Raw genomic sequence first — 27,962 nt, forward strand, 5'->3', positions numbered from 1 at the left:
GAGCCACCGCGTGCAGACAGACACACTGAGCTCGGGCAAAGTCTTTATTCTAACAAAAATAAACTTCTGTGCGAGGAACGAACAAAACAAATGGCTCCGAGCTCACAACGATCCCCCTGTCAGCGCTATTTGCAGCAGGCACCAACCCCGCAGCTCCCCCATAGCGTTCCACCAAGCACAGCATCGTACACAATGAGCCACCGCCCGGGGACACGGGTGTGATGGTGCTACACGGCAACACAAAGCGACGGGTTAGAAACGGGACGGCATCAGGAGCTCTAGAGCCGGGTGCCAGCTGACTGAGCAGCCCGGGGCTGAGGCTGGCTGCTGGGTGCTGGCTGCTGGGTGCTGAGGGCAGCCCGTGCCCCGTGCTGGCAGCTTTCGGGTGCATGTCACTTCCTGATGTGGAAGTCCGTGTGCTCCAGCGCCGTTATGTGCTTCTCGTTGGTGAACTCGGCTCTGCTGATGCGGGACTGCGGGCTGCCGACGTTCCTCAGCCAGTGCTGCAGCTCCCGCACGCTGCCGGCCGGGCCCTGCGCCTGTCCCTGCACGGTGCCGTGCCTCGTGTTCTGCACCCAGCCCACCAGCCCCAGCCGCTTGGCCTCGCTCTGCGGAGACAACGCAGACATATCAGCCGGCTCCGGACCACGGAGCGACCGACGGCGGGCAGAGCCACGCTCCCCAACCCCACCCCACCCCGCCCCGCCCCCGTCCCGGCGATGCCCCGTCGCACCTGTGTGTACTTGCGGAAGAACACGCCCTGCACCCTGCCCCACACCTCGTAATCCACCGACACCAGCCCCTCGCTGCCCGCCATGGCCACCGCCACCCGCAACGGCCGCGGCCAACAGCCCCAACCCAAGGCGCATGCGCAGCGCGGCTGGGGGCGGGACTTCGTTGCCATCCAACGACCAATGAGGACGAAGCTCCGCGGGGGAGCGGGGCGTCCCTGACCGCCTCATGGATAACAATACGTGACACCTCCCGACCGCTGCCCTGCGGCCATAGAGAAGAGTCCTCCGAGGAGCAGAGCGTCTCCACACCCCTCGAGCGCCTCTTCCGATGCGCGGCTGAGGTTCCATAGAGACGCGGCTCAGCGGAGAGAGCGGCACAGGAAGTGGCGCCCGCGTGCCGGTCTCCAGGCAACGGCCGTCAACACAGCGCGGTGCGGCCGGAGCTGCGCGCCGCTATTGGGCCTGCGGGCGGGACCGGCACCGGGCTCCGTGCCCTCAGCTCGGCCCGGCCGCTCCCGGCGCCGCGACGCAGATGAGCTCGGCGGGAGGCGAAGCAGCTCGGCGGGGCGACTGTGCAGGTAACGCTGGGGGCTCCTCCCGCACCGCCGGGCCGGGCCCGCAGCTCCTCCGGTTCCGTGTGCGATCCGTGGGGCGGCGGTTCGCCTTGATGCTGTGCCCCCCGCAGGGAGGCGGTGTGTGGGGCCGTGCGAGATGGACGGGCCGGGTCATGGCGGGCGGAGCGCGGGATGTAGGGGCGGGACTCGGGACGCGCTGCCTGAGGGCACAGTTGCCTCCTCGGCAATGCGGGTCTTTGCAGTGACGTGACAGAGCTCAGAGCCCAGAGCAGTTAGAAAATCTATGCCGATATTCGAACTTACACGTGTAGACTGCTGGGAGGAAGTGTTACAGAATGAAAGAGCTAGGGCTGATCAGCATGGAGAAGAAAAGGCTCTGAAGTGATCTGTCGGTGTCTAAAGGGCAGGAGAGAAGGGGACAGACTCTTTAGCAGGGTCTGTGGTGACTAAACGAGGGGAAATGGCCTCAAGCTATAAGGTACCCTTAGGTTGGGTACTCTTAGGTTGCATACTCTTAGGTTGGATATCAGGAAATAATGCTTTACAGTGAGGGGTGAGGCACTGGAACTGGTTGCCCAGAGATGTGGTTGATTCCCCATTCCTGGAGATTCTCAAGATAGGGCTGGATCAGGCCCTGGGCAACCTGATGTAGCTGTGAATGTCCCTGTTTGTTGCAGGGGAGTTGGACTAGATGACCCTTAAAGGTCCCTCCCAACTCTAAGGGTTCTATGATTCTATGAAATCTGGTCTATAGTGATTTTGCTTCTAACCTCATGCTCTTTCCCAGGCACTGAATGGCTGAGCTGCAGCTGGCTTTGTTTCCATATGTGGATTCTGTGGCGGCAGCTGCTAAGCTCTCAGTGACAGGCAGTTATGATTCTGAAGCCTCAGTACATCAGTCCACTCCGGAACACCTAAAGAACAGTTGTCAGCATGAATTCCTATCAGACAACGAGGAAAGCCTGAAGAATCCCCGTGCCCGAAAGAGCCGAAGCTATTCCTATTCTCTTTCTGCAGAAAGCAATAAGCACAGCTCTCAGCATGGGGGCTCTAGCTCAGCTGGGATGCAAAAAAAGCATCTTGCCAGCCAGGTTAAGACTCTGCCCTCTAAATCAGTAGCCAAACGGAAAGAAGGAGTGGATCGTTCCTGTCCTCTGAAACCAATTCTTCACCACAACACTGGGAGCCTTCCTGCAGTAAACACGGGACAGTTCGGGAGTTCCCCATACATGGAGGAAGCTCTGAATAGTAGGACTAGCTCAAAGAGCAAAGGAAGGCATCTGCCAGGGAAGCCTCAGCTAGCTGCAGTGTCCCCTCCTTGGACAGCAGAGACTAAACTATCAGATTCCTCTCTGTACAGGAGAGATCTGGCTTATATCCTAAAGCTGGAGGCAGATGGACAGGCCCTAGAAGAGGAAATCCGAAAGAAAGAGGCTCTTCTCAGAGAGAAGCTGAGGAGAACAAAGGAGGAACTTAGGAGGATTCAAAGAGAGAAGGAGTTGATGGAGGCAGAGGAGAGAAGAGCCAAAGCAGTGGAGAGGACTCGCAGGCAAAAGGCCATGTGGAACCCTGGAGAGGAAAACACAAGATTCCCCATCAAGATGGGCGATGGGGACTTTAGTGGGGTGCAGACTGCAGAGGTCACTGTCCCAAAGACTGGCACCACTCTCCATCCCCAAGAGCTGGCTATGGGGAAACTGAAGAAGGAACGGTTGGTGGCCAGCAACAACAAAATTCGAGACTGCATACCGGGGCAGGGTTCAGCCTCGTCCTCAGAGCTGGCCTTAAAAGGTGGCCCTTCTTCCTCTGCTCTCTCAGACTATGGTGACCACCTGCCTGCGGAGATGCCACGCGTGCAGGCTGCCAGCCCCACGGAGCAGGAGGAGCTTGAACAGTGCACTTTCTGTGGCCGCAAGTTTCTCTGCACCAGGCTCAAGAAACACATGAGTATCTGCAGCAAGAGCCAAGGCTCCAAGAGGAAAACATTTGACTCCAGTAAGGCCAGAGCCAGGGGCACAGACCTGGAAGAGTTTCAGCAGTGGAAGGGCTCAGAAAAACCTCAGGTAACTTGCAGTCCCTTAGCTTTCCTTAGTTCACACACACTCCTCACTTTCCTCTCTCCCTGAGATCTAGTTCTTACACATGAGCACCCTCATGAGTACACAGGGCTGAGGAACACAACCCAGCCACTGCCTCTGGAAGGCACTTGCTAAGATGAATAAGTGGATCCATATGAAATCTGATCGGGTTGGGGATGAGCAGGTGTTGTTTCTGACTGACTTGTCTATGTAATGCATCATGGGGGTACTCCTGGAGAAAACTCGCTCCTTGCTGTAGTCAGGATGCTCATCAGGGCAGACTGGGTGTGCTGTGGTAAAGAACCGTGACAGTGGAGGGCTGTGGGGAAATGACTGAAAAAACAGGTAATAAAATGGACTAGCAATCTGAGGGCAGTGGAAACATGCACGTCTGTTCCTTCAGAGGAGCTTCAGCATCTAGATCTCTCAGTCTAGTGGTTAGCAGCCTTGCATACGGCATGGGAGTTAGAGCACAATTATCTTTAAGGTCCCTTCTAACCTGAGCCATTCAGTGATTTCCTTGGTGCTACTGCCTGCTTCTTGTTCATTCTCAAGCTCTTTTCTAAGCAGTGATGTTTGCATCAGTAACTCCATCAAACCCTCCTTGGTGCTTGGTGGGATTCAGCTTCCCTGGGAGGTTTTACATCAACAGAGAGTGCTCAGGGAGAGGTGTCTAGAATTGGACCCTGAGAGCAAGGCTGAGGATGGAGGCTGGCAGCGGTGCCTGCAGCTCTGACTGCATTTCCCTTCTGCAGAATAAGCCACCCAGAAGGAACAACTGGAAGCAGAACCATGAGGCTTTCATCCAGACCCTGCGCCACGCTCGACAGGTGCAACAAGTACTGTCCAAGGGAGGGAAGGTGTCTGACCTGCCTCCGCTCCCTCCCATTGAAAATCCAGACTACACTGCCTGCCCCTACTGCAGGCGCCGCTTTGCACCCCAAGTAGCTGAGACACACATTCCCAAATGCAAGAACATCAAGAATAGACCCTCATTCCCCCCACAGAGGAAACGCTAATAAGGCAGCTTTCTTTGTTCTCAACACTGGCTGTGAGTGTTGAGCAAGATTTACAGTAAGTAAACAGTTCAGGACATATAAGCAGAATATAAAAGTTTCTGTACTTAAATCTGTGTGCTGGATTGTGATGCCCTTCTGAGGGCCGCCTTCTCTACCTCTTCTCATTTCCTACCAGCAGAAGAGTGTAATGTACTACAATTGAGAAATCCAGGCATAAAAAATGATGATGTTATTCAATTAGGAGAATTTGAGGCTACATTATTAAATACTTTTTCAACACATAAACCTCAGCTCAGAAATTCATGGGGGGTAGAAGAACCAGCAGCAGCAGCACTTACTGTGCAGGTCCGTATGTCAATTCACATACATAGGACAGCAGAGATGCTCTGTACTGGCCAGGCCCTTCAGGCAGCAGAACAGCCATGTCAAAGTGATTACATACTATGTACAATAACCGGGACTCGGACTTGGGAAAGAGGAGAAGAAAAACATTCAATTAAAGAATAATGCCACACAAGATCAAAAAATAGGCCATGAATAAGCTTAGACTGGAAATTAGTTTTCTAATCAGAAGAGTGAGGTCATGGAAAAATCTTCCAACTAGGTTAGCAGAGGCAAGGAACCTACATTGTTTCAGGATGGACTTTTGAGAAGATCACGGAGGGGACTGTACTGCAGGAGTAAGAAACAAATGCTCCGTGTCACAGTTCTTCATTTCCATCTTCAGGCTCATGATAAAAAGTGCAAATAACAACCAGCGATAGTACTGTACTTCAGTGCATCACTTTCAGGAGCTGAGAAGGAATTTCCACAGCCACCTCCCCTTGATTCCTAACATAGCTTCTATTTACTTTCCACCTAAAACATTCAAGAACAGCTACAGCTAGAAACCAATACAGTAATAAAATAACCAAGCAGTACATTAAGGAACTTCACAACAGGCAGTGCAACAGGTAAATCAACAACTAGATTTAATATCAAAAAGATGGAGTTTACTTGCAGGTCAAGGTAATAGGGACCTCTGAAACAGGGCTTTAACCCTTCTTTAAGTCATCTATTTTGTTTCCATTTTGTATGCTGCAATTGTAGGTGATCGTGACAAAAATCTGCCCCTTCTTGGGTGAGGTGCAAGGGAGTTGTTGGTTATTTTGGCCTTATGCTGAAGGGCTTTGTTTGTCACACACTATTAAAGGGTCTTTGGGGGGGAATAGATGTCCTACAGACTTGGAGAAGGGCATCTGCTCCAAAGTGGTAACAGTTGCTGCATATTTGTCTTTTTTTTTTCCAGATTCTGATTTTCAGACTAGTCTAATATTAGCCTATTTCTGTTTTGTAAAAAGTTGTTTTAAATGGTCACAGAGTGTTTTTTGTTCTCAAAGTAAGAACGACTACTTTGTATGAGAAAGTTGCAACAGGAAGCAAACAAGGAACAAAAAAAGTTCCAGCAGCTCCTTTTGCAAATCCTTCAGCAATGCAGCGCCAGCTCCTCACAGGAGCCTGAGGGAAAAAGAAAACAACAAGAACAGATAAAAAGCAACCAGATTGAACTGGATTAGTAAAAACCTGAATCTGAAGGAACTCCCCAGCCTGCAATGGGTGGACCAGACTCCTGAAAGAAGTTGGAGTGCTTCTGACCTATAGACATGTGGGCAGAGATCCCAATCCTGTGGCACACCCTAGAAAAACACGAAGGTCCCAGAAAGGGTCAGTACTGCACTGTCAGCCAGGTATGTATAAGAATGTGCAAACCCAGAGAAGAGAGAAAAACAGACTCAAAACAAGGGAAAAGACTTCACTGTATCCAAACCGACTGGAAAATAAGAGCAATGCTTTAACTTCAGAACTTATTAACATAGGGTGATAAGAGGATAGCAAGAGGTGACAAGAAAAGGGGTAAGAAAGGAATAAACTGAAAGCTGTATTCCCACAGTCTTGAATTAATGAAAATGCTACTGAATTAAAAAGTAGTTAAGAAATTCAGTACCACTGACTGTCTTGTAGTATTGATTCCATTTTCCTTGCAGTATGTTTTTTCTTATTGTTTAGTGGATCCTAAAAGTCAACAAATGGTCACTGGGGTAGATAGATACAAAAGCTTTTGATACTGTAAAATAAATCAACTGGGGACTTTCCTTAAGTAACAGGCAAGGAGCTGATGCTGGAATTGAAACTGTAGATTAAGCAAAAGTAGCTATTGAAATTAAATCACTAGACTTCATTATGTTTGTTTCAGAGCTAGCCTTGAGCACTTCACCCTGTTTTGCTGAGCTAATTTCTCAGGTAACGTAAGACAGCAGAGATTTGCCCTGCTGTTTTGCTGTCACAGTTAGGGTTACCCAAGCTGTGTTACTCCATCTGGCTCAGCTTCCTCTACCATGGTACGATCCCACTCAGAGACGTGCTGCATTTTCACTTTCTGATTCTTGACTGAACGTGAAGTTTCTGACTCAGCTCTGCCTCTCCAGGCATTTCACAACTTACAGAAATCCCCAATAAAATGCTTAGAGGTGACAGGCATTAAGTACATCGTGCAGGAGCAGTTTGCTGAGCTGATACCAGTCAGGTTTTCACCTCCATAGACTTAATGCTCAGTTAAAGCTGTTCAAGAGAAACAGGTGCTTCTTCCCTGTGAACCTTTCTCTTCCTGTTACTCATTTCCCACTTGGCATTAAAACTGTTGAAAAGCCACACACACAAAAGGGCCCCTGACGTCACCAGGAGATACAGCAATAAAAGAAAAGGGCCTTTTTTTTTGCTCCTAAGAATCAGAAAACATGACACTTTTTCCCCATAGCGAGGAACCTGTAAGTCCTCAGGTCCCCTTTCCAGGACATAGAAGAAAAAAAACATATCAAACAACATGATGCCTCTGATAACATATGTATGTTTCCCCTTACTCTTCTGCAAAAAGAAGTCAGAACACGAGCAAACGAGTTTAAACATTTATTTAAACAGAAACTCCAAACCACTCCACCCTTTAACCTTTCAAAAAAAGACAACGACAAACTAGTTTTCAGCCAGAGTGTCAGAGCAGGCAAAAGTTGTGTTCCACTATAACAACTCAGTAGCAATACTAGCAGGAGACCGACACATACGGAGCTAGCACTGCAAGAAGGGGAGAAGTCAAAAGGATTTGAAACCGCTCAGAGGCACTTCTGCCCACTTGCCCTTCCAATTTCAGCCCATGACTAAGGTGCTGCTGGCTTTAAACTGCTTTTTTGGTTGCATAGCTGGCTGGTGTGAAATCTGTGGTCTGTAACAGGCACAACCTGGATAGCGTGAATCCTCTAAGGCACATTTGAGATTGTGGAGCACAGGGCACTCTATGTCAGGACCCTCATTCTCCACTAGATCCAAGGGGAATCCAGTCTGTGCACCTAGCTTCCCAACTGCAGAGCATTGAGAAATGAGGATAGCAGTGCACTGCAGAAGAGCGACTCCCATCAGCTTGGTGCTTGTTGGTTCGACATGGCTCAGGCTCAACTCTTTGCTCCTCAAAGGCACTGCTGCAACATGACCTACTCGATCATTTCCAAATGCAACAACAACCCTCAAGCCGGGCCCCTAACCTGAGAACTGGCTCCAACACACACGAGGGGAAAGGAGGGCAAAATCACAAGGGCAACCAAGAAACGTGGCCACACCAGAGCACTTGATGCCACCTCCCAGGGGGGCTGTCCTCCTGCCCTTCCTTCATTAGGGATGGACAAGCACGTGGGTACTGTCCTTTTCCCGGACACTGCACTTTAGGGACTGCACTCAGTTCAGCTCCAAGATGCAAACAAGAGGCACCAGAAAGTATTTAAGAAGAATAAATTGCAAGGAGAACAGTTTGGCATCCACCTCTAGACACAAAGGGGAATGCTGGCACCCAAAGGACAGTCTCTCAAAGAAAGACATCTAGAAGAGGTGATAGGATAACCAACTCCATTTGACCTAAGACAATTCTAGTGACATGTCTTTGATGGGGACTGTTTACTGAGATCCTAACTCCACTCTCACAGCAAAGGTGAGAGGGACTCAGGATTCCTTGGAGGCTTCACATAAGGTGGGGGGAGGCGAGCTTCTCCCAGTCATCCTACCACTCCTGAAAGCTTAGTTCAAAATCAGTTTGCTCAAAGTTTTGTGGGAAACAAAATTTACTTCATTCTTTAATGGGAAATGAGGAAACCCTGAGCATCAGACCGTGCCTCTTCCCATCTCCAATTTACTTTGGGAAAACCTCTTGCTTCTAGAAAGAAGGTGAATTCCAGACAGAGACTTGATCCTTCGTGGTCATGGGGGAAGGCTGCATCCTGTGACCGCAGCATTAATGACCTATTCTGGGTAGGAAAATGCATTCCAGCTTCATCACAACATTGAGTGGAAAAATACCGATTCTTCCCACACCCACACCAGGGGCTAAGCAGAACAGAAGCCAAGCAGGGAGCAGCTACAGGCTTATGCCAAGAAACCAGAAGCTCTGGCACCCAAACCAAATTGACAGCTGAAGCAAGAAACGCATGACTTAGTCTGAGGACCAGACGCTCAGCATCTGGTTGGGAAGCAGGTGGTCTAAAACCAAGTACCAGAGATCCCATCTCAATCAGTCCCTGCTACAGCTGTCAGAAACTGCACCCGATTCACTTATCTCTGTGCACTGCCTGGAAGTTGGAGTGCTCTAGGCACCCAGAATAAGGCCTTTAAACTCCCTGTACAGGCCACTGGACACAGCCATATGGCCAGAAGCTGCACCTCAGGACCAGGGACATGCTGTCTGCCATTATCTTCCTTAACAGGAAAATCTCCACTGCCTCCAGAATGAGATGCTCTCTGCTCCCTCAGCCCCTGAGCAGAGGGAGCAGCCTCGCTGACTGGGCCTTACTGTGTGGCAGGGCCAGGATCCTAGCCCTTCACCCCTCTAAAGTGAAGGTGGTGAGTGTTAGGGTTCAGCCAGCTTCAGTACAAAACACATCTCTTCCTCTTAGAGATGCAGCGATGAATACCGGGGTCCCAAAGGCAGCTCCCAGGAAGCAGTGAAACAATGAAAGGGCCACAAGCTGCTACCGGAGCTGTCACCATAATGGGGCCATACTGCTTCATGTGCAGAACTGACAGATAAGGTACAAAAAGGAGCTGCTGCTGCTTCAATCACTGAGCTGGCCTAGAGCTCAGAGGCCCTTCCCCTCTCAAAATCACTCCTAGTTCATATCAAACGTACATGAATGCTGCTCTGGAGCCTCCGGCCTCGCTCCTTGTCTGTGAGTGACCTGAAGCCAGGAAAGCCGCTCTCTGCATTCAGTTAGTGTGCTGTGAAGTTAGATGGATCCCTGTGGGCTCAGGAGACTAGAGGCTGGAGCGGCACGAGTCCGTTCCCAGGAGACACCAAGAATCTGAATCCAAGTCAGGTTTTGGATCCACTTCCATCTCCTCTTTGGCTGTCTGGGTTCCTTTGGAATGAACCTCCACCTGCCAAAACACACAGCAACCCTCTTAACAGCTCTAGGACTAGCTGCAAAGAAGCTAGAAGCTGCACAAGGCATGATTCCTATTCTCCGCATCCACTTGGGACTCTCCACAATATCTGACTGCTGATCTCTTCTAACCAGGAGAAATAAAGGGGAATCCCAGGTCCCTCAAGATCTGGGCTGTCCCCAATGGAAACCAGCTTCTTGGCTTCTTTCCCATTGTTACTAGCAGAGCCTGAATCAGCAGCTCAACCAAGAACGAGGCAACACACTTCTACTCTTATGGAGGGGTCTGTTAAAAGCTGCTTCCTTCTCTGCAGCCTACATAGGACTAGGATCAGGGTACTAATCCCTGAGCATGGATATGCGCTCAGGTGATGGGTCCTCACCTGCTGCGTTCCCCCTGTTCCACTGCAGAACCTCTGGAGCTGGGCACTCAGACGAAGGGTTTCCTGCTGCAGTTTCTTCTGGTCATCCAGACACTGTAAGACCAGGCTTCGGAGGTGCTCCACCTCTGCTTGAAGAGCACTGCACATGCAGCCCGGAACAGGAGGCACAGCCTTACCTTCACTGCATGGCAGGTGTGGACTCAGGCAAGGAGGCTGCAGAGACAGAAAGAGAGGTCAGACTGAGTTTGGGTGGAAGGGAAGGAACCTTTAGGCCAGTTCTGTATGCCACAAGGAGAGGAAGTGTCACCTCATTTGAGTTGTTGACCTCCCAGACTTGTAACAGCCAGGTCACCAAGCTACTAATAGTTATGTCTTCTGTACAAGTCACCAATATCCTTTGGGAAAGCTGATCTTGTCCTTGCCAAAATTAATCTGGTCAAACCCCCTTCCCTAAGCCTGGGATCTGCACCTCCTCCTGGGGCAGAAAACTCCTGGAATGAGACAGTCTAACAGCAATTTCCTATATCAGTCCCACTTCCTATATATCACAGCAATTTCTGCTTTCTAAGTTTCTGCTTTCTGCTAGGCTCTTGCGCTCCAGGTTTCTCCTTTTTTTTGTTCTTTTTCCCTTTCTATTAAATTAACCACATTTTTTCATATAACCGATCTCATTATTTTCCATTTGGCCAAGTCCCGGCTTCACATTTTAGATTCCTGTATAAAATGTTCTCTTTGCAGCATTGTCTCTTCTCATCAACCCTCTTTTCCTCATCCAGATGAATTAAGGCAGTCCAACACCCTCTTCCCAGCTCTCCTCATACTTCAAACATCACCATTTATGGTCCCAAGAGCTTCTGGCTAAGCATTCACTATGAAAGACCTGAATAACATTACCCAGGGCTCTGTTTTGGGCTTGTTGAACCCAGTAGGTTCCTCGGGGGCCACTTTGAGTCCTTGAAGCTCCTGGTAAGGCAGAGTCTCCTTCTCAGGCTCTGAGGATGCCATGCTCATAGGAAAAGGGCTGTCAGGCATGGGGATGAATTCAGCATTCTCTAGCTCCTGGAAACAGCAAAGAAGTACTGTTAGGTGTCTGCCATCCCAAAGCTGACCTCATCTCCTCTATCAGTGCATCAGCACCCTCTTGTGGTAAAAAGTAAAAGACAGCTAGACCTAACAGGCCCCCCTACACACCACAGGTCTGAGAACCTTCCCAAGCATCCCTTAGAGGCAGAAGTAGAACCACTTGCCTTTCTTCAGCCTTAAGCCCCATTTTAGTGCATTTCTAAAATACCACATTACCTTCCTCAGCCAGCCAGGGCAGGAGCTGATGTCAGCACTGTCACCCCCCTTGGCTTCTGTGGTACTGATCCAGCCCCCCATGCCACGATCTGCTTCCATGGTTCCCCGAAAGCCTCCACTGGGATCAGGCGTTTCTGCTTCCCGCTCATTTTCCTCTTCCTCTCCTCCTCCGGTGGTGCAGCTCTGAGCCACTAGCACACAAAATGACAAGTTTACGCTTTCCCACCTCTGCTATTCCTCTGTCACCAAACCCCGTCTGGAGCAGAAAAACTGGGGCTGTGTACCCACAGTGATGAAAGCACATGCTGGTGGCATCTTCCTTGACAGCTGCTTATCTCCTAACGCTCCCTGCAGGCCTTCCCACAACAGAACAGTAGTCTTTTGCAGCACTGTGGCCTCCCCCACAGGTCCAAGAAACTGGACTTCATATCTCCAGCTGCTGCCTCATAACCACCCCTTCCCTCACCAGTCCCCTTCAGCAAATTCTTCTCAGCTCTTTCTTGTCAAAGTGAAGATTCTCAACTCCAAAGGCCTTGCTGCATCTACGTGCTTCCCCTCTGCTTCAGTTCTCTCTACCCCTCCAGCCTGGTACATTCCCTCCCAGGTACTGCAGCAACTTCTTCCCTTTGAGTTCTTCTGCAAAGCTTTTCAAACCCAGAGAAACAGTGCTGCTGAACCAATCTGTGCACAGTCAAATGAACACCAAACTTAGAACAGCTCCCCAAGGGCAAGTTACTCACCAGTACCAATGGAGAGGCCACTGCTGTTTGAGCGGATAGTTTTAGAATTCAACACCTTTTCTGAAGGGAGAAAAAACATTGTTTTGGTTAGAAAGATATAAAGCAAAGGAACAAAAAAAAAGCAAACAGCACACGATGGCAGTGCTGCGAAGCCTACAGCTCAGAGCAGCTACCCACATTTCCCAGAGCCACTCGGCCTGCTCCCAGGCAGGATTTACAGCCTTGTTCCCATCATAATCAAGATCTCAACATTTAATCCTAAACTTCACTTACCAACAACAATGATGGTATGCCAGCCACGGCATGACAGGTCTGGAACATGATGTAAAGATCCAAATATTGGCCGAGGCCATGAGGTACAAATATCAGAACCGTGTGCTCTCTCAGTTGGTGTCATTGCCAGACGCCCATTCCCACCATTACCCCAGGCAAAGATATGGTTGTCTGAGGAAAAGAGAAATTCAAGAGACTCAATTTGCTTGCTCCCTGTCAGCCTGTAATTGTTATAGGGATCACAGCCTCTCTTCTGTGACTGCTGTCCTGAAGCATTTGATCAGCCAGCTCCATTTTGCCAATGGGAGGACAAAGCAATAAACCTACTAGGCATCCTGCAGGCCAGCACTGCAGCCCAAGGGGCAGAAAATGCTTGCTGCTACACTGACAGAGTGGCTGGAGCAGAATCCCAGTCTAGGATGACCTTATTTATTTATTTACTTTAAAATATCAGAGCAGTGCTGTGGGAGGGCTCTAAGAAATGCACAGTGGGAGCCAGTTAACTACCCTGCAGATCTAGTTCAAAAGAACCCACCGCAACCTTGTAGAGACCCACTCACCGTCAGTAGCAGCTATGGTGAATTCATCTCCACATGAAACCCTGATCACCTGCTTACCCCCCAGGGGGCCTGCCAGCAGGTTAATTCCCAGGTGCTTCTTATAGTCCCCAACACCAAGCTGTCCGCACTTGTTGGAGCCGAAGGTCAGCAGGCGGCCTCGCTCTGCGAGGAGGAACGAGGAGACAGTCACAGCGAGGGCCCAACTCTGGAAGCAGCCATGCATGCAGAGAACTAGCAGCACCAGCCCATAACCAGCAAGGACACTGCTGAGAAGCCAGCCAGACTGGGAGAAAACAGTGCTTGCCTCCAGAGGAAAAGCTTCAGCCTGGAAACACCACCCCAGTTCCTCTGGCTGAGTTAGGCTTTGATCAAGTGACATCAGTCATAAATGATTCCTTCACTATCCCACAGGATAGTGGATTTCCCAGAATTTTTTCAAAAACAAACAAACAAAAAAAATACCCCAAGAAAAAATAAAGATTACTCTGGCAGCTGATGCTGCTGCTTCTCAGTTGAGGAATGGGAAATCTTGGTTCCTGGAGCACGCATGAGCCCTGATACCAAGAACATAACCTTCAAGGTCAAGGGGCTGGCAATCATTGCCTTGATAGCGCCACTTCACCAAGAGAAGCCAGGCTGAAAGGGCAAAGCTGATGTAAAGGAATGAAGCAAGTAGTAGTATTTGTTTCTTAACACATGTGGCTCACCATCAATGGAAGCTGTGTGCGTTTTCCCTGGAGAAATGGTACGGATCTTGTAGAAGGAGAGCTGCTTGGCCAAAGTCAGGGAAGTAGCATAGGGTACCTCACAGTATGTCTGAGGAAAGACACATGGGTAAGCACAGAGTGAAGGATCACACATTTATCAGCTAAGACCTACTCAAGCAGGTCTTGACAGACCACGTTAACCCAGACAGTCCCCCAGCACAGGTATGATTCCAGCATGTGCTACTGGCTGTTGGAATCTGAGGTCAGGGACCCAAATGTACTTACATCATGGTTAATTATCCCTGATGTGCACTGATTCAGGCCCAGCTTGTTAAACTCATTGAGTCCACACGCCAACACTTTGCCTGTCTGGGTGAGCAGGAAGGTCCCATCACAGCCACAGTGAACAGATACGATGTTCAAAGTCTTTGGAACATCCACCTATGTGGAAGAAACATACCCTGAGAAAACCAAAATCCCAACCAACACTACATAGAAGCCAGCATAGGAAAAACATATGGAATTAAAAAACAGCAGTTCAGCCAGCCTGGGCACTAACAGCACCTAATTCAGTTGATTTGAATACGAGTGCAAGAATACCATAAAGTCTATAGCGTACTGAAATTCTGGTAGCAGTGCAGAAATTCCAAACATCCTAGATCTTGTGTGCAGACACCTCTGACCCAGCAGAGGAACCAGAATGTTGTGGACACACATCCCGGTCAGCTGAGATCTACGAGCTGCAGCATGAGGTAGCCAAGCAGGGCTGGGTCTGTGCTATGTGGGAATGATACTGTGTGGCTGCAGAAATTTGGCTACCAGGCACACCCTCACTGGTTTCTAACCCTCAGTGGGTTATTTTACTTTAATTATCCCTTGCACCATGTTTCAAGAGGGTTCTACTTTGAACTCATCTTTAACACATTAAGTGAAATTCAAAGACTCCCATTTGTTTGCAGTGTTGCAAGTTTCCTGTACAGACCTGAGGCATGCAATTTGGTATTTCCTATGATTTCTATAATACTAAGTTCAGCATTTCCAGTTTCAGCTTGGAGATCAGCTCTAAGTCATGATGCTGGCTAGTCTGGAAGTAGCACATCCCTTTGCCATGATCTCTAGGGATAAATGAAGCAAAATGAAGTGAGTAAATGAAAATAAAACCCTTGCAAACTCTATGATACCTTAGCAAACAGACAAAAACCAAACAAAAACCCTGCTTGAGCCTCAGGCAGCTAACATTTCCAAACAGCAACAAATGTGGAGTTAGGCCCACGCAGATTTTGGGAAGAAGTGGTCACAGTCCTACCTTCTGAGGTGTATAGTGATCTTCTTCTGAATCCAAACCCAAGCGCCCTGTAGCCATGAAAACAGTACAGTCAGAAAGGGCCTCACAGGTGCCTACTCCGAAGAAATTCTGTGGTCTCTCCCTAGTCCCAAATATCCTCATAGAACTAGAAACCCACTTCCCTACAGACTGCCTGCCAGTCTTCAAAGTAATCAAATCCCATTCACAGAATGACTGCCTTATTCACAAGAAAGCCAGGTGGTGCCCTAGAGCTTCTCAGAGAGAGGTCTCAAGGACTCAGTCCCATTTCCCATTCTCACAAGGAAAAAAAGCTCCAAAGACACAATGTTCTTTGTCCCACAGCACACGCCAAACAGCCTTCAACCAACATGTGCACCATGTTGCCAACTGGAGCAATGCCCCAGTGCCTTTAGATTCCATGGAGACTACCTACCATACTCTCCACATCCCCACGTGTAAACTTCTCTGTTTCTGGTCAGCACTGCCACGTGGTTATCTCCACATGAGACCTGCTCCACAGGGTTGGTAAGGAAGAAATCCAGCTGCAGGGGCTCAAGTACTTCAGAGCCATAAGCCTTGTCAATGCCGATGCATCCGTAATAGTCCGAGCCAAATGCATACAACTGGCCCTCATCTGAAGGAGGCAATGGAAGTTTGGTTAGCACACAGAGATTTGATTAGGCTGCACATTAACCTCTTAGGACATGGCCAAAGCAACTTTTTTCTCTAATCGCTCATCATTTTTTGTGCAGAATAATGTCACCAGGAGGCTATGGAGCTCTTTCTTGATCACACTAGGATGGATGACCGTGCAGCACAACATGCAGCTTTTTCAGGCCACCAGTGTAAAAAAATCTTAGGTTGAGCCTATCACATTTTGTAACAGAAACCCACAAACTGACCCTGTCGCTCCCAAATTAAGTCCTCCACATGCTGAGCATCTGAGCTCATCCCTGTCAAACCTGCACTTTTCCAAGCTTCTGTCATAACTGAGGCACCCTTTCCTCACACAGTCCAACAAAACATCACACAAGAGATGTGTGAGAAACAACATATGCGCCAATAAGAGTACGGATGCTGCACAGCCACAAGGAGTTCTGCACAACCATCACTTTCATCAACAAAAAAAGATGTATCCTCAGGAAAAAAAAAAGTCACCCAGATTTCTTGGGAGTCAACATGTTCCCATGCAGACTGACTTTCATCAGCTCCACTACTGGACGTTTGGTCCACAAAATTGAAAGCTAAGTAACACACAGAACTTCCTCCTCTTTGCATAATGCCACTCTGTTGACCTTCTGTGAAGGCAAACAATTCCAGAGCATAGCAAAGTGACAGTAGTACCCTTCCATGTCTCACCTGTGATGCACACTGTGAAATCATCTCCGCAGGACACCTGGCGAATGGCTTTTCCCTGAAGCTTCTCCACATGCTTTGGCTGCCGGTAGGATGCTCTATCCCCATGGCCCAGCTGCCCATGCAACTTGGTGCCACCCTGCATGTTCTGCAAGAAAAAAAACCAAACACATCTGGTGAGGTTATGTATTTGCAACTCCTGATACGGTGCCGAGAATTACAGTGGCTCCAAGGAAAGACAGAAGACTGCACAGGACAAGAGAAAACATTAAATACTCTAGGAAAGAGATTGCTACCTAAGTGGCAACACTTTAAACATCAGCACAGTTCAAAAGCTGGGCACAAATGACTGATGTGGTCTCAGGCTTCACCCAAAAGTACGTTTGTCCTGGGAGACCTGAGTCAGTGCCAAAGCAGATGGCCTCCCACAGCGTCCACTGCAATCAAATCTGTCTATTTCCAGGCTGTTTCCCATCCAACTTTAACACACTCATAACTGGTTGGTGGTGGATTCTGACTTTCCCTTCCCCCCATCCCCCCTTCCTGCAGTTTCTCTCACTTACCACCCAAGTGTAGAGCTCCTTCTCCACCGTCACCACAGCAAAGTGAGTGTTACCGGCACACACCTGGCGTGCACTGCAGCCACTTTTGATGGCATCCAGCTTCTGGGGGGTGGACTTCCCGCCCCCCCAGACATACACCTCGCTAGTGCGTGAAGTCACCACTGCAATGGGAGCCTCATTCACGGTACTCGACCTGCACAAGGACCCCCCCAGAACACACATGCTTTTAATAATTTTGACATCACTGTCATCATTCATTTTCCTACTGCTCTCCCTCTACTGGTCTCCCCAAGCCCATGTTGCAGTCCTTCACAACCATTCATGTCTATATTTTCACAAACTGCTCTCTTCATTCAGTCATTTTGAGGCCTCAACTGTTATAGAATGGCTCTGGATCAAATACACCTCTGAGCAGAAGTGAAAACAGCCTCCAGCAAGCGTTAAAGAAAGCCTACAATCTTATTTGATGTCATTAAAAACAACAGAACCACTGGGTTTTCAATGAATTGCCACGGAATTGTTCTCATTTGTAAAGAAGTCACAAAATCTTGCTCAAATGTTTCTGAATCCCCCCATCTCCACTTTATTTAAATTACAGGCAGAGTAAAATGTGGGATGACAACAATGGATCAAACATGTCTAGTTCCTGGCATTTAAGGAAGGGCTGTCATAGATTAACACTCTCAGCAAAGTTCCTCACCGATGAGCTGTTCTACCCAGACTTCCTTTCCAAACATGTGCCAAAATAATTACCTTGGTCGCTTATTTGGCCCATTGAGCAGTGTGACTTTCTCTTCCATCTCTCTGCCAAAGGACAAAAAGCATTTTAGGAAACAAAACCACATCTCCCAAAGTAATTTACTGGTAAACAGCACACACATAGACTGATTTCCTTTCCTATAAACTGCTGCTCCCTCTTGGAGGAAATATGGCAGCTGTTTAACAGCTTACTGCAATACACAGAGTAGGGCAGAAGCAATGTGCCACAGAGCTAACAAACTAGATATATTTCAAAACTTGGCCAACCAATAGCCATATTGCACTAGGATTACCTTGATGGGCTGTATTTTATCAGGGTTTGGGATTTATGATGGTGCATACAGCAAGACAAAACTCAAACTTCATTGATCACCAAGTAAAACAATATAAATATAATGGACTAAGATTACTGCCCCCAATGCAACTGAAGGGGGATCCAAAGAGTTCAAAATACTGCTCTATCTTTAAAAAAAGACTGTGTGCAGGCTGGTTGTCAAACTAAGTTAAAATAGACTATTTTCAGTACAACTCTCTCAGGAAAAAAGATGTACAGGAAAAAAAAATGTAAGTGTCTACACTGTGTAAGATATGTATTATGAAAGGCTTTTTTCAATGATCCTGCGAGGGTCTAAATATAACACTTCATTCAGAGATCTGAAAAGCAGAATCTAGCATTCCTCCAAGGACTGACAGATGCCTCCATGTTCTCAATATACCAGCTCCTGAGACCAGAAATGCAGGTATCTTTCTCAACATATCTGTGCTTCAACAGGCAGAGCAACTGACCAGAAAACAAAAACACACTTCTCTCCTAAAGATGATGAAGTATACTTCAAAAACTGCCTCACATCAGGACAACTTAAGTTAAGGACTTTGTTTCACAATTATAAATGCCAGTAGTCTGCACAAATCCTCCTGCTCTTTCTACCACCTGGCTTGATCAGATTTTCAGGCAAGACCATCTATCTAATTACCTCCTCCGTTTGCTGAGAAGGGGTTGTTCAAGCAGCTCATCTGCAGTGGGTCTCTTCTCTGGATCCTGAAAGAAGCGAGCAGTAAGTCATTCTTTGGGAAACGCCCATCATCTACAGTGATATATTGGTACAAGGTTGCATGGACCTTCTTCCCTGCCTCCCTCCAAAAGAGAAAGGAATTAATTAAACATTTGGAATGAATTGGGATAAATGCTTGAGATATGCAGTACAGAATTATCCACTCTGAATATATTCACACTATCCTTGCTTCCAAAAAAATTATTTCCTACAGAAATCAGCAGTCATGGTCAGAAAGCCAGACTGTATGGAGATGAGGCTTCCACCTCCGTAACACTGCATGAGAAAATAATTTCTTCTGTGAGTCTGTAAAATAGTTGCCATCACAGCAAACCCAGCATCCCTCCAGAGCCTGCAGAACTGAAAGGCATCCTGCGACAACTGGAGGAAGCCCAGCCTTAGTGATGCCTCGGGCCTCACAGAGATTACCCTGCATCTACCGCCCTCATCCTGAAACAGGCACATCATTCCCCTTTGCACCTGAACTGCACATATGGGCAGGAATGTCTGAAAATGAAGTATTTCACCAACCTGATCCAGGCAGGAATTCACCATCTGGATTAGCTCCCAAGAGTAGACAGAGGAATCAACTTCCATGGCGCGATTTCCCTGAACAATCTTCACACACAGGTTCAGGGGATTCTAGGCACAAAACAAAAACCAGCCGTAAGGGAACTGAACGGTGTACTGTGCCCAGAGGGAGAGGTGGTGCTGGTCTCCATTATTCTCTTTATCATTCTCCGATCAGGACACTCCAGAAACCTGATAGTAAGTACTGCAGTGCAGGTACCTCCAATAGTTAGGACTTGGTGACATCTGCCTTGTAATCAAATTCTCTAACAGTTAGAGGAGAACATGTTCCTCTCTGTATGCAAGCTCCTACACAGTATACAACACCACACAGTAGCATAGCTGATGTGAACTCTATAGCCAGGAAATTATGGTATTTTCACATGATTCTTTTAAGGTTATTCAGTCAATCCTGGTTTGCAGACTTACAGTAGCATCAAAGGTCCTCTTCAAAGTAAGAAGCTCAAAGATGACACAGCCCACAGCCCAAATATCTGATTTGAAGTTGTATTTCACACCCTGGCAGAGTTCTGGAGACATGTAGTAAGGAGTTCCTACCAGCTAGGAAAAAAGAACATTTAAAGATCAGAAACAACCCAGCAGTTCTCAGTTCTGAAGCATCTCACCTGTTTACAGAGGTTCGTGAGCATTAGGATTCAACAAAGCCCTGACACAGCATCAGTGATACAGATCACACATCCCCCAACATGTGCTGGAGGGATGGGAACAAGCAGCACACTTCTTCCTCCCTCGCCCACAAGCTTGTGCCTGCATTTCTAACAAGATCCTGGACATCTCTGCTCACCTTCTGATGTAGTACACGGCTCTCAACAGAACAACAGTCATAGCAACACAACAAGGACTTGCCCCTCTCTTAACCATACTGCATTTAGGGGTAATTAGGCTTCACATACTGACCAACTATACAGAAACCCTGACAAGAGATTAATGGAAAAGGGACCTAGCAAAGCTTCTAACAGAGATGTCAGCCTGCACCTATGGAGCCACTCTGATGACAAGGTTCTACCAGACAAAGCCTACTTTGTCTGATTAAGGAGGGTTTACTTTGGGGTCAGTATGTAGAAAGCTGGCACTGGTCCTACCTGAAAGGCTCACAATTCAGAAGTGGGCTTTCCTGAACAGTATTTAAGCCCCCTGCCTCAAATCCAAGAACCCAGCACTTAAATAGAGAAGCCTTTGCAGCTGTAACAGAAATAGTGGTAAAGCTCAAAGTCACTAAAAGGAGATACACAGAGAGCAGGTTAAAAGGTGTAAGAATTAAGCTTCCCTGAACTGAGCTCATTTCCTAGCAAGCAACCAGACACTGAAATAATACAAAAAGACGAGATTTGAGAAAAGGGGAAATATTTATAGCTGCCCTTTCAACTTTCTCACAAAACTGCGAGGACTACAAAGGCTGTCTTTCATTAGACCCTGGTAGATTCTGAAAGTGCTTGTTAGGTATTTGGTGTACCATTTCCATTCTACCTTCCATTTCCTTTTACACGGTATGACAGCTATAGAGCTGCACAAGTCCTAACCACAGGAAGGCTCAGAACCTCAGCTAGACAGAATAGCACAAAAAGAACTAGGACACTGCATCTTTTTCAAGGAAAGGATAATGTAAGGCATATTTTTCTATGTCTTCCTTGGTAACTGGGAGGAAGGGTAACAAATTAAGAGACAAACATTTAGGAAGCAAGATGTACCTATTTTACAAATTCATAATTCGCCTGTTACAAATTTGATAATGGAAAATACCAACAATAATATGGTTTGCACTCATTTTACAATGGACAACTTGCAGACCGCCACTAGTCAAGCCATTAGACCGCAAATTGAACAGCTGGCCTGGAGCACAGCCAGCAAATACAAAAGAAAGATGGTTGGAAATATTTAACTAGAAGATTTTCAAAAGTCAGAAACAGGATGGAGGGAAAAAAACCGTTGTACGGATGAATATACCCAACATGGGCAAAAATAAGAGAAGGAAAATTCATAGCACAAACTGCAGGTTCTCTGAAAGTCAGCAAGCCATGAAAAATGAGACAAAACAAATGGTTTTGCTACAGCCCAGCCTAGCAAGGGCTTTATGCAGCAGCCTTGAGGTCCCACTTACTGTGCAACTGCACAATACACTCATATTCTGGAAGGAAGTTGGCAAGCATTTAGCTGCACATCTTAACAGAGCACCAATAGCTTACATAAATCTAATAATAAGGCCTAGTAAGGGGATGTGCAGGTTGGCTTGCGTCCTAAACTGCAATAAAGGCCTTTAGCAGATAGGAGACATCCAGACAACGTTTCCCTTTCCAACTCTAGTGCGCAATCACAGAAATTAACAGAGCTGGGAAATCTAAGTCGATCATTCAGGTGCCTGCAATACAGCTTATCCTGTTTCATAACCACGGCTGTGGAACTGCTTTCTGGAAGGGTCTGGAACAAATCCAAATTTGACAGCCTTCTTGTAGAATTACTTTTTTCTGCAAGCTTTCCCACCCACCGACAGCATTACCCATAAACTATACATCTACCATAAGACGCACCTCTCTTGCTTCCTCATAATTCAGAGTCTAAATATCAAAGAGACAAGAGGTCTATCTATGGCACAGTGCAATGTCAGGGAAATAGATCCAAGCTATCTCAGACCCAGCTGAGCCAAAATAGTCCTGCTAGCACAGCAGCATGACCAGGTTAACTTAACCTGCTGAACTGGGTTTCACTAGTCCATAGGGAGTGGGTTAGAAACGATGTGACCGTGCTCTCTGTGCCCTCAGATAGCAACACCTTCATGTTATGTAGCTTCACCTTTGGAAGTGCCTAGGTACTAGAGAAAGAACAGTGCTCTCTAATGTAGTTATGCTGGCTCTGGTGCAACTCTATGCCAACGGTATCACCTATCTTTAGTTTAAAGCTCAGAAAGATAACCTGGGAACAAGGATAATTGGAGGCTGCAACACATCAGCAAATACACAGAGATCAGAGTTAGGGGAAAGAGGAAGGAAAAACACAGAAAATAAGTTGAGCATTCCTGATTTTCTGCAAGGCATGCAGAGATTAAATGGAAAAACAAGAAAAAACAAACTCCAACCCTCAGTTCTTCACAAAACAAAACATATACTCACAGTCTCAGCCATAGAATACTCAGAGTTCAGCTTCTTTGCCAACCCGTAGTCTCCCAGCTTAATCAGGTTTGCTTTGGTTAGAAAGATATTTAATGTCTTTATATCTCTAAAAGGAGAAAAAGAAACATGGCTTAAATATACTTCCAGATTTCAGTCTCCCACACACTACTATGCTCCCCCTCTCCATAAGGCAACTGCTACTCTAAGAGCAAACACTCACACAAACAGCTCTCCAAGTCCCTCTGCTTTACACCTTTGTAACATTCCTTGTCCTCTATAGCTTCCCAGTGTAGATCAGGACAATATCAAGTAAAGCAGCACTTTGCTTTTGTCCCCTTGGGGCATCACAAAGTCCTGGGTCCCTCTGACAATGTCTGCAGCAGAAGGAAATCACTGCAAACATTTAAATAACTGTTCAATTAATTGTTATGGATGGACGTTGGGCCACACGTTCCCCAGCTGCAAAGATGGGCACCAGAAAGCAGGAAACTACTGCAAAGCAGCACAGACACAACATCTGCTTTAGGTCAAAAACTTAGGTGCTGCTTTGTTGAACATAAGGTACTAACTGTTCATTACCAAGACTTGCTGATTAACCAGAGATTCAGACTGTCAGCAGCCAGGATGCTGTCTCAAACATATGAGAACCCTCACACAGCTCTACTCATTACAGAAGGACGTTGTGCAGCACGCAATCCAACCTTGCTGGAAACTACTGTCTATGTACGCAATACTCTATGGAACGTCACCACCTCCTCACTCTGCCCACACACTGGGCACTCTTAAGCACACGTAAGCAATGAAATTTACCCCTCCTAAACAGACAAAAAGCAGCAGAAAAAGATAACTTAGCTTCTCATTAAAATCTCAGAGTCAATGTGTAAATTACCACTACCTGCTAACTTTCTTAAATAACAGATTAATAACATGGTATTCAGCCAAGCCTGGGACAAACCCTCATCTCAGTGACCTTACAGCAAAAAGCCAACACAGAACCTCCATTGCTATGAGCCTCCAGGAATCAGATGGGTAAGGATGTACATATTGTTCTGAAGCTATTGCTTGTCCAGCAGGCGTGAAGTGCCCTCGGCCAGTAGTAACCATTCTTCCTATCCGCTTTAGCAAACACCATTTATGTGCTGTGGCAGTAAAGGACCAATTTACTCCTTTCCTACATGAATTAACTCTTTGTTCTCAAAGGTGCAGCCAAGAGACACAAAATTTCCATCACGTTTATCAGAAAACCATTTCTAGCCCAATAAAAAAAGCCCTTACAGAAGCAATATTTGACATCTAGGTAGATTGGCTTTGCCTTGAACAGAGGATCTCATGGTTTCCTTCAAACACAAAAGCAAAGGGTACTCAAAGGAGCTGTGCACTCACATCCACAAGTGGCACTGGTTACCTCAGCACATACCTGTGAAGAATTCCTGCTCGATGAATGCAGCTCACAGCTGATACAATTTGGAAGAGATACCAAAGCACCATCTGTAAAGGTAGGAACAGAAGTCTTACGTGAGGCTTAAACAAAACCCAATAAAGACCCGTAAAATAAAATAACTTGATATCCCTGTCACAGAGAGGCACAGCAAGGAGGCTTAACCACATTCATTCCTCTCTAAGCAATATGAAAGCATATCATTACCTTCAGGAATTCCTGTTTTGGAAAACTCTAGTGCCATTCACAGTACCTGTCCTGACAGGCAACACAGAATTCAAGGAGTTAAAAGAATTAGCAAAGACAGTTAATGACAAGATAGGAAAGATCTACAACCGAGCTCTCTAGAATTTAACTGAGATCATTTAATATTCACCATGAGTCAGGAGGCCTTAAAATGCTTTGTATAAGAGAAATAAGTATATCCATCATCTCAGCATGAGGTAGAAACAGTAGAATATGTATTAAAAAACAAGTCCACAGTGAGAATGCTTCAGAGTAATTACTCAGAACAGAAGTCAGAAAATGGTTAAGAGGTGAAATGAGCATCAAGCATGAAGAGAGATTTTTTTAAAGAGAACTTTTAGCCAAGATGATGAGACGACAAAAGTCAACTGAGTGCTCTCTTTCATTACTCCTCGCTAGGAAGCTTATATTGCCCAGACATAGCCTGAAATGGAAATAACATGTTTCTGATTGTGCACAAATGTCTGCAGCATTCAGTTGGAAAGGATGGGTGTCAGCCACCAGATTTACAAAGAAAATTCCCATCAGTGATATGGAGGAGAAAAAAAAGGCAGCATAAACACTCGGATCACCAGGCAGATCTCCAGAGCACAAAGCCAGCCCCACTGCTCCCCAGAACCAGTCCAAATTACCTCTTCTTCAAATAACTTGTCCTTCTGGCGCAGAATCTTATCGTACAAATTCCCTCCTGGAACAAGGAGTGAGAAAGACAGAGGATCATCTTAGTTAATGACAGCAGTTACTCTGCTACCTTACTGCTGGGAATGCTCAAATCTCATCAAAGACCCAGTGTATCAGGGCGGCTCCCTCTCCATGCTCTCCACTTACACTGGTCAGGCACACACAAAATTAAGTTCTTCCATCTAAGAACCTCCCTGGCTTCTTGGCGCATGCAAATATTTAACCTGTACGCCAAATCACGTGAGATTAAGTCTCGTGTTTCCAACAGAACAAATATATACATATATATATTTAAAAACAAACAACGAAACACCAGTGCTGTAAGACACAGAAGTCTCTGCAAACACCAGCTACTGCCTTTCCCCCCCTAATCTGAGCTGCCTCTCCACCTGAGCTGTCAAATACATTGATGAAAGGTTCGCAAACTGCTGACAACAGCAGCACAACCAACAGGAGCCTGAAAGCAGCAAACGCAGCCTCTTCAAGGCAACCCACAGGCTGAATGGAGCACTAAAAGAAATCACGTGGAGTGCTGAGGGCAGTGAGACTCTGCCAGATTAGCACCTTACCAGTAAACACCAAATCTACTGTTGCTATTCTGTTTCCCAGTTATTGCATATTAAATCCTAATAGTAACAAGTGTATGCTGCAGCAGGTACAACTATAAGCACAACCACTGGAAACATCATAATCTGAAGCGTAAATTAAGTTCTTTTCACACCCCTACTTCTGTGCCACTCGCACAGCTGATAACCCCTAAACACACAGAGGATGGTTAGCCAGGTGAGCTCTCCCACCCACCACAAAAGCAGCAGCCTGCAGCTCCAGCTGGTCTCCTGTTCTAGCAATATCATTCACATCCTACCTCTAGCAGCTGCAGCTCAGACACCCATCTCAAATCCTTCTTCCTCTCCATCCCAGCCAGGGCTGTTTACCCTGCAAGCTGCAAATGGCACCATCTGATCTACTCCTGGATGAAATTTGAAAGTTTTCTCCACCAACAATGGGACTGTATTATTTTTTTATTGCTTTTTATAGGAGCTGGCAGCACAAGGCAGGAAGAATTTCTGATCTCAGAACACCAATAGATTTTGAAGCTCTGACTTATAAACAGACTCCTTCATTTGGTGATTATGTGACTGAAAGCAGCCCCACACTGTACTGGCAGAGAGGCCCAATATCCTCCTACTCTTTTCCTACTGTCCTCCCGCAAGAACAAAAGAAGGCAGGTTAGAAATGCATGCTACCAGTAACCCATTTCTCCCATTGCACCAACACTCAAGAAACCGCCCCGTGAACTGTCTGCACTGACTACAGGGACACAAATCAACCAGAAGGATTTTCAATCTCTTCTTCAGGAAGCAGCAGAATCCATCCCTGTTCCTCTGCCCCCAAAGGACACCCCAGCAGTGCTACCTACAGACGACGTAGGATGGTAACTCAGCAATGCAGCAGCCTGCTTTGGTAAGAGGGAGGAGGGATCTCACCATTACAGTACTCCAGCTCAATCAGCAGCGTGGTGTTATCCATGAAGTGATTGTAGTACGCAATGATGTTCTCGTGCTGCAGCAGAGCAAGGATAACGATTTCATTCAAAGCATCACGACGCTCTTTCTCTGACAGCCGGGTCAGGTCCACCTCCTTCCACACCACCAGTGAGTCATCCTGAAACACAAAAACACCTTTTAATTAAACACACGCGACTCTGAAGGGAGCGACGTGCCTTTATGGCAGAAAATTAAAGCTTCCAGGACAGGCAGACGGGCTTTCCTGCCTTTACGGATTTCAGACAAGGGTTCTTTGCAACAGGGAGCTCCGAGCTGTGCCGTGTGTCACTGGGCACGGCGCCCTGCAGCCGTCCTTCCAGCCGGGGCACTGGGGAAAAGGAACGGCCTGGCCTCCGGGGACAGGACGCCAGTTTTGCTTGTGTCAGTTCAGTAAAGGGGAGATGGAACACCCGATCCGCCGCCCGCACGGTGCCGTACACGAGCGGCAGCCCGTCGGGGTCCGCCCGGCGGTGCGGGCACGGAGCTGCGCGAGGCCCGGCGGGAGGAGGGGGACGAGGCCGCGGAGGAGCTGCCGGCCCGGCCCGGCCTACCTCGGTGCGGCGGTACAGGGTGGCCTCTCCGAAGGCGCCGCGGCCCAGGATGCGGATGGGGATGTAGTGCAGCTCCTCCTGCTCGCCGGGCAGGCCGCCGCCGCCGCGAGAGCCGCCCCGGCCCGAGGACTCGTTGCCGAAGTCGGAGCTGATGGAGTCGCAGTGCCGCTCGTACTCGCCCAGCGACATGGCGGCGCGGCGCCGCGCGGCCCGGCCCGGCCGCTCCCTCAGCGAGGCCCCGCGCGTCCGACGGGCTCCATGTTGGCTCCCGCCGCCGACCCGGAACCGCTTCCTGCCGCCCGCCGACCTTGGCGCTCCCGCCCCCGCCGGGCCGAGCCGGGACCCGCTGGGCCGCAGTGTGCGAGGGGCGGCTCCGGCCTCAGGGGGGGGGGCGGCCGAACCGGGCCGGGGCTCCTGACCGCGGGACGGCGGCGCTCCGGGCCGGGCCTGCGCCGTGCGGGGACTGACTGCGCAGCTCCGCGCACGGGCGGCCCGTCAGACTGCGCCGGGTGGAGCGGGCCGTCAGCTGCAGCGGAGCCGACACTTCAGGGCTGCCTTCTCGGAAAGCTTTGGAGATGCGCCCTGATAGACGCTGTGTGAAGGACCCGATGCGTGGGACCGCGTGGCCCAGAGGGAACGGGCCATTCTGACTCCTGCTAAACGCTGCACGGGGGTGAATTTGGACTCAGGTTGCACACTGCTATTTAAACTAAACTGCAGTGAATGTGAGCCTTAGGTCAAGGATGTCATGGAGGGGTTCCAGCAGACAAGGCAGCACACTGTTCACATTACTAACAGAGGTAGGGAGGAAGAAGTACCTCAGGCATATATCACTTATGAAAAGGAATAAGCGAGAGGAAACCACAGCAGTGAGGCTGAGCAATGCAAGAGCAGCTCCATCCCGGCCTTTTTTGAGGAAGTTATTCAATGCTTTATTGTAAAAAGCT

At 47.9% G+C, this 27,962-nt stretch overlaps 3 protein-coding genes across 4 annotated transcripts; 1 reads left to right on the forward strand and 2 right to left on the reverse strand.

The window, feature by feature from the left end:
- Nucleotides 1–31: 31 nt before the first annotated feature.
- Nucleotides 32–860, reverse strand: ACYP1 (acylphosphatase 1). Its single transcript, XM_015865100.3, has 2 exons — nt 734–860; nt 32–608 (listed from the first exon to the last, which is right to left on the reverse strand). Exons 1-2 carry the CDS (start codon nt 815–817, stop codon nt 393–395), a joined length of 300 nt encoding a protein of 99 aa, XP_015720586.1. The 5' UTR covers nt 818–860; the 3' UTR covers nt 32–392.
- A 91-nt stretch (nt 861–951) lies between these two features.
- Nucleotides 952–6,389, forward strand: ZC2HC1C (zinc finger C2HC-type containing 1C). Its single transcript, XM_015865091.3, has 3 exons — nt 952–1,312; nt 2,097–3,372; nt 4,143–6,389. Exons 2-3 carry the CDS (start codon nt 2,104–2,106, stop codon nt 4,404–4,406), a joined length of 1,533 nt encoding a protein of 510 aa, XP_015720577.2. The 5' UTR covers nt 952–1,312; nt 2,097–2,103; the 3' UTR covers nt 4,407–6,389.
- Nucleotides 6,390–7,336: 947 nt separating this feature from the next.
- Nucleotides 7,337–27,291, reverse strand: NEK9 (NIMA related kinase 9). 2 transcript variants are annotated; one of them, XM_015865087.3, is made up of 22 exons: nt 27,016–27,291; nt 26,405–26,582; nt 24,869–24,924; nt 23,970–24,040; nt 22,553–22,658; nt 19,857–19,988; nt 19,389–19,499; nt 18,780–18,844; nt 17,800–17,850; nt 17,047–17,239; nt 16,487–16,631; nt 15,561–15,761; nt 15,128–15,174; nt 14,107–14,262; nt 13,822–13,930; nt 13,115–13,276; nt 12,555–12,725; nt 12,282–12,341; nt 11,542–11,732; nt 11,137–11,301; nt 10,243–10,455; nt 7,337–9,854 (listed from the first exon to the last, which is right to left on the reverse strand). In XM_015865087.3, the coding sequence occupies exons 1-22, from the start codon at nt 27,202–27,204 to the stop codon at nt 9,732–9,734; spliced, it is 2,895 nt and encodes a 964-aa protein (XP_015720573.2). In that variant the 5' UTR covers nt 27,205–27,291; the 3' UTR covers nt 7,337–9,731. The 2 variants fall into 2 exon arrangements, 1 of the variants encoding a protein (XP_015720573.2); XR_014946716.1 differs by lacking the exons at nt 7,337–9,854; nt 10,243–10,455; nt 11,137–11,301; ... (3 more) ...; nt 13,115–13,276; nt 13,822–13,930 and adding an exon at nt 14,804–14,936 and having other exon boundaries at nt 14,135–14,262.
- Between the last annotated feature and the right edge of the window lie 671 nt (nt 27,292–27,962).

Source organism: Coturnix japonica, chromosome 5 (genome assembly GCF_054131305.1).
Source record: "Coturnix japonica strain WE chromosome 5, WE-NBRP24, whole genome shotgun sequence".
In the NCBI taxonomy this organism is placed as follows: domain Eukaryota; kingdom Metazoa; phylum Chordata; class Aves; order Galliformes; family Phasianidae; genus Coturnix; species Coturnix japonica.